At 40.1% G+C, this 6000-nt stretch overlaps 1 protein-coding gene across 1 annotated transcript; it reads left to right on the top strand.

The window, feature by feature from the left end:
* Positions 1-4069: 4069 nt before the first annotated feature.
* On the top strand, positions 4070-4696 carry LOC126702898 (uncharacterized). Its single transcript, XM_050401758.1, has one exon. The coding sequence runs from the start codon at positions 4070-4072 to the stop codon at positions 4694-4696; it is 627 nt and encodes a 208-aa protein (XP_050257715.1).
* Positions 4697-6000: the final 1304 nt, after the last annotated feature.

The following is a 6000-nucleotide window of genomic DNA, read 5'->3' as shown; positions in this document are numbered from 1 at the left end:
CTATGACTCGATTTTGCTCACAAATAACACCAGCCCAACGGCATGGACTAGTCTCTGTTCTCCCACCAACAGCAAAGTGAAGAGCCAAGAGTGCAAATGGGCAGAAGCCAGATCTGGTCTTGAAAAAAGGAACAATATTGTGAGAAAAGTGAAACCCAAAATGGGAAGCGTTTGAGGCTTCATTTTGGGAACCCAGATTAGAGAAACCCAGGTTGTCTCTACAGGACAGAGAAAGAGAGAGAGAGAGATAGGAAATGGGTTTGTGAGTTTTGGAGTTTTTAAGTGTAATTTCTAGGCATTGGTTGGTTTTGGGGGTTAGTGTGTGAGTTGGAGAAGCTGCAATTTTTTTTTCTTTCTTTCTTTCTTTTGTCTGTGGATTGAGAGGAGAGTGTGTTTGATTTTCTGGGTTTGTGCTTGAAATTTATGGGTTTGTGTTAATTTTCTGGGTTTGTATTTTTCGGGTTTTGAAAATTTTGGGTGCTCAATCTTGGTTTTTTCTCTAATCTCACATTAGATTTTTTAAAAATCTTTTTTTTAACCAATCTATGGTATTTCTAGGTTTTGGCTAATCGTGTGTGTGTCAACTGATATTGTGTTTGGTTGCCAACAAAAAAATGACTGGGTTTGTGTTCTTGTCTGTTCTTACTCAAAATAAAGTTAGATCTGAATTTATATTATTTTTGGCTTTTATTTCTGTTTTTTCCTTTTTTTCATTTAGTTAAAATTCAAAAATTAATTTTTTGTTTTTAAAAGATGATGTGGCATTTTTAAAATGCTAAATAATATATTATAGATGTAAATGCACTTTTAGTCCCTACATTTTGCATATTTTTCATTTTGGTCCCTACATTTTCATTTCACCACTTTTAGTCCCTAAATCAATTAACGCATTCCATTTTGGCCCTTACCGTTCCTTACTTAACAGATGTTCCCTATGTGGCAAACGGAATACACAGTCAGCATTCACAATGCTTACATGGCTATTAAAATAATAATAATAAATTTCAATTTTGCATTTTGCATTTTAATATTTAAAAAATCACATCATTAAAAAAATTAATTTATTAATTTTAACCAAATAAAAAAATTTAAAAACAGATTATTTAAAAAGGAAATTAAATTAATTAAATTAAAACTCTGGTCTAAACATGAACAAAACATCCAGATCTTCTCATCAAAAAAAAAAAAAAAAAAAAAAAATCCAGATCTTTCTCTCTCGGTTTCTTAGAAAAACCGAATACTTTCACCATTCATTCCTCGCTTTCTCTTGCCGAATTTGCTACCATAGCTTATTACAAATCCGAAGCCTCATCTTCTTCGTTGCCAAAAGCTAATGCAGATTTGGAGGTCGCTAAGCTTGGAATCTCTCAGGAGATTATCTTTGCTTTGTCTAAGAGGGGTATCACCAAGCTCTTCCCTATTCAAGTTGCTTTGGCTCTTTATTAATTTTCATTAACAAGCAACAAAAATCATTTCTTTGTAATTTCAAAAAAATTATGTCCTTGTTTGTGTGGCTAGTGATAATGGTTACCCTTTTCATAACTATAAACAAAAATTATGATCTTGTTTTAGAATCTATGTGTCTTGCCTTTGATAATGGGGTCTTTAAATTAACAGGTTTTTGTATTGGTGAATTTTAGTGAAGTTTGGCCTTCAATGGCCTAGATTTTATGAGGGTTTTTGTTTTTGTTTTGTTTTGACTCTGAAGCTTAAGCCCTCTGTTTTTGTTGTATAGTATGTTTATGCAAAAAAAAATTTGGTTTACGACTCAAAAATGTGGTTTATGGCTAGAGATTTGGCTTGAAAATGTGATTTATTCTATGTAGAGGGCGGTGCTGGAACCAGCAGTGCAAGTGTGTGACATGAACCAGCAAATTGCTTCTGGAGATTTGTACGGTACTTTGATTGCTTACAAATTGTTACAGATTTCTCCATAAACATTGTTGATGTGTTTAGTTTGTAGAAAAGTAAAGAAATTGTGATCTTGATATTAAAATTTTTCTTTTCAAAATTCATATTTCAGATTTTATTTGGGTTTTTTTGAGAAACCGAGAGAGAAAGATCTGGATGTTTCATTCATGTTTAGATTAGAGTTTTAATTTAATTAATTTAATTTCTTTTTAAATAATCTGTTTTAAATTTTTTTTATTTAGTTAAAATTAATAAATTAAATTTTTTTAATGATGTGGCTTTTTAAAATATTAAAATGCTGATGTGGCATTACTTAAATGCAAAATTAAACTTTTTTATTGTTATTTTAATAGCTATGTAAGCATTATGAGTGTAGACTGTGTATTCTGTTTACCACATAGGCATTTTCTTTTGAGTGAGTAATGGTAGGGGCCAAAATGGAATGCATTAATTGATTTAGGGACTAAAAGTAGTGAAATAAAAATGTAGGGACCAAAATGGAAAAGATGCAAACTGTAGGGACTAAAAGTGCATTTACGCCTATATTATATTATTATTTTAATGCTAATGTCAGCATTAGTGTGCCAGCGATGCACTCCATCTGCCACCTAGGACTTTGCCGTTAGGGCATTGACGGAAAGGACTAAAATAGATGACGTTTTTCTAAATAGGGACTAAAAGCGGTGAAAATAAAATATATGGACCAAAGTAGAAAAAAGAAGGGGATTTCTAAGACATTCAAAAACAAAAAAAAAAAACAAAAAAACAAAATAAAAACAAAAAAAAAGAGAGGAAAACCTAACTTACGTCTGAACACAGAGGAGAGGAGTTCGGCAGCCAATGGCACTAGCACTACAGGTCTACAAAAGCAAAGGTATCCCTCTTATCTCATATTGAATCCTTGTTTGGTTAACTTAGATTTAATCATATGTTGACACTTGACACTGTTGTGACTTATAAAGAAAACTTAAAAGAGAGCACAGAGCAAGAGTAGGGACGGAGAGACTTAGAGACTGAAGAGGGTAAAAATCTAGGTTGACGGATCTCCATGAAGTGGGCCTAACGAATTCACATCCGAGGGCTGATAAAGGGTGAGCCCAAATGTGCAGAGGTCTGTTATGGACATATCCTGCATAAACCAATGCAACAGGAACGGATCAAGCGCTCACGTAAGCACCCACGTGGCAGCCAGAAGCCCTAGATGGAAATACTTGCAACACATACTTAACCACTGCAGGATCCCAAGGCAAATAGGAATTCTAGCACAAAAAGGATTCTGGAAGATACGCGCGTTAATGAATATCTTCTCTATGTATAAGGAAATGTCTTGTCCATCACGTTTAGGGCTATTCAAGAGGATTCCTATGAGGAAAAGACTTCTACACCAAAGAGGAGAGGTCAACCTTCTACTACTATAAAAGCCCCAATACCCTCACAAATCAAAGTACGCATAATTTACCCTTCTTTATCACTCTAGAGTTGTAAGAATAGTTCTAACTTAACCTTTGGAGGGTATTCAGTCAGCACTACACCAGTGTTCTCTGTTAGTTCTTCTCTCTTTTTTGTTCAGGCATCATTACGAGCGTGCGAAAATCGTGTAACTCACTGGTGATATTTACGGCATCATCAGTTGGTGCTGTCTGTGGGGAAAGTGCGAGACTTATAAGCCATAACAAACACTTCCCGGACTAAGAGTTGCATAGTTCTTACTCGCTCAATGGCGACCACCACCAATAACATTCAGGGAGACGAGCCACTCCCAACCGCTCTCGAGAGACAAGTACAAACCCTGACCGCGGCTATGGCCGTGGAGCATCTCACCAGACAAAACCAAACCCTAAAAGAATAGTTGCGACAGAAGAATGCAGCGATGGGAAACCAAAAGGAAGATCAAGAAGGGGCTAGTGTTGACCACAGGAACCAGGAGGGATCGGTGGGTAGCAACGCCCCGAACAGACCAGATGTGAGCCGGCCATTCCTCGCCGATACGGCCCCGCCCTACATCGTCGAGGAGATGCAAATGATGAAAGAACGGATGGAGTGCATGATGAGCGCACTCAAGGGAAGAGTTTCCAGTGATCTCGACGACTTGGTCAACTGAACCGATTCACCCTTCACCACATCTGTCAATTCCTTTCCCCTACTGCCAAAGTTTCGAATGCCGCAGGTGGAGAACTATGACGAAAACAAGGACCCTTTCAATCACCTAGAGTATTTCAAGACCCTGATGCACCTCCAGGGGATACCAGACGAGATCATGTGTAGGGCCTTCCCCATCACGCTGAAGGGCCCCGCAAGGATATGGTTCAGCAGGCTGACACCCAACTCCATTAGTTCCTTCAAGGAGCTAAGCACCCAATTCGCATTGCACTTCATCGGGGGACACAGGTATAAAAAGTCTACGGCATGTCTGATGAATATAAAGCAGCGAGAGGACAAGACGCTGAGGTCCTACATAACTTGGTTCAACAAGGAGGCCCTCTCAATTGATGAAGCGAACGACAAAATACTAGTGGCAGCATTCATTAATGGGTTACGGAAGGGTAAATTCTTATTTTCTCTATACAAGAACAACCTAAAGACCATGTCGGATGTGCTTTACAGGGCCACCAAATATATGAACGTGGAATACGCATTGCTGGCCCGTGAGGAGAAGCCCAGAAAGAGGGGGCGACAAGAGGACACACAGCAGGATAGGGGACGAAAAATGGCTAGAACTGAAGAACGACGGGATGATAGACGCTCCAAACCCCCTACTGGGAGGTTCACAAGCTTCACCCCTTAACTATCCCAATAGATCAGGTCTTAATACAGATCAAAGACGAAGGAACCCTGACGTTCTTCGGCAAGCTGAAGGGAGATCCCAGTAAGAGGCCAAGGGACAAGTACTGCCATTTCCATCGAGACCACGGGCACGACATAGCTGACTGCTACGATCTGAAACAGCAAATAGAGGCTTTCATAAGACAAGGGAAGCTACAGAGGTTCGTTAGCAAGGAGAGAACGGATCCACCCCAAGAGCAGGCCCTGTGACGGGAGAATGAGCGCCCAAAGCCGCCATTGGAGACATAAGGATGATCGTAGAGGGCACAGAAACTTTTGGGTCGACCAAAAAAGCCTGGAAAACCTACCTGAGAATGGTCCAGAACGTCTAGCTTATGGGCGCCGTACCTAAAATGGCACAGATCGACAACCCCGTCATAGGATTCTCAGAAGAAGATGCTCGAAGGCTGCACCACCTGCATGACGACGCGCTTATTGTCAACCTGCAGGTAGGAGACTACAATATGCACTGGGTTCTAGTCGATAACGGCAGTTCGGTGGACATCCTGTATTACCTAGCTTTCCAGCAGTTAAGGATTGATAGAGAATAGTCGATCCCAGTAAATGCCCCTCTCGTTGGTTTCAAGGGGACAAAAGTTTTTCCCTTTGGTGCTGTCACGTTGTTAGTAACGATAAGTGATTACCTCCAGCAAATCACGAATGACGTAACATTCCTAGTGGTCGACTGCTCGTCCGCTTACAATGCCATTCTCGGAAGACCCACCCTCAACTCGTGGAAGGTTGTAACTTCGACCTACCATTTAATGATCAAGTTCCCTACAGATTATGGAGTTGGAGAACTGCGCGGGAATCACATGGCAACGAGAGAATGCTATATTGCTTTGTTAGAGACGAACGAGCATCAGCAAACAATGTGCATAGGAGAACAACGGGCAGTAGTGGAGCCGGTTGAAGAATTAGAAGAAGTGATCCTTGACGACTCAAGGCCAGAACGGATGACTAGAGTGGGTACGCTGGCAAGTTGGCCAATACACCAAGCGCTCACGGCATTCCTAAGAGACAATCAAGACGTGTTCGCCTGGAGTCACGAGGACATGCCAAGAATCGACCCCTCGATCATAGTTCACAGGTTAAATGTATCGCCCTCATTTCCCCAAATCCGACAGAAAAAACGAGTATTCGCTCAGGAGCGGGACAAAGCCATTGCCGAGGAAGTTTGAAAATTGCTTGAGGCAAATTTCATCCAAGAAGTATACTACCCCGATTGGTTGGCAAACGTGGTCATGGTTAAAAATGTCAATGGAA

The sequence above is a fragment of the Quercus robur genome, chromosome 2 (genome assembly GCF_932294415.1).
Source record: "Quercus robur chromosome 2, dhQueRobu3.1, whole genome shotgun sequence".
Lineage (NCBI taxonomy): Eukaryota > Viridiplantae > Streptophyta > Magnoliopsida > Fagales > Fagaceae > Quercus > Quercus robur.
This window is presented reverse-complemented; position numbering and strand designations above follow the sequence as displayed.

Bases quoted from the DNA above. Each gene is read 5' to 3' on its own strand.
- LOC126702898 (XM_050401758.1), top strand. From the start codon at position 4,070: ATGCCGCAGGTGGAGAACTATGACGAAAACAAGGACCCTTTCAATCAC.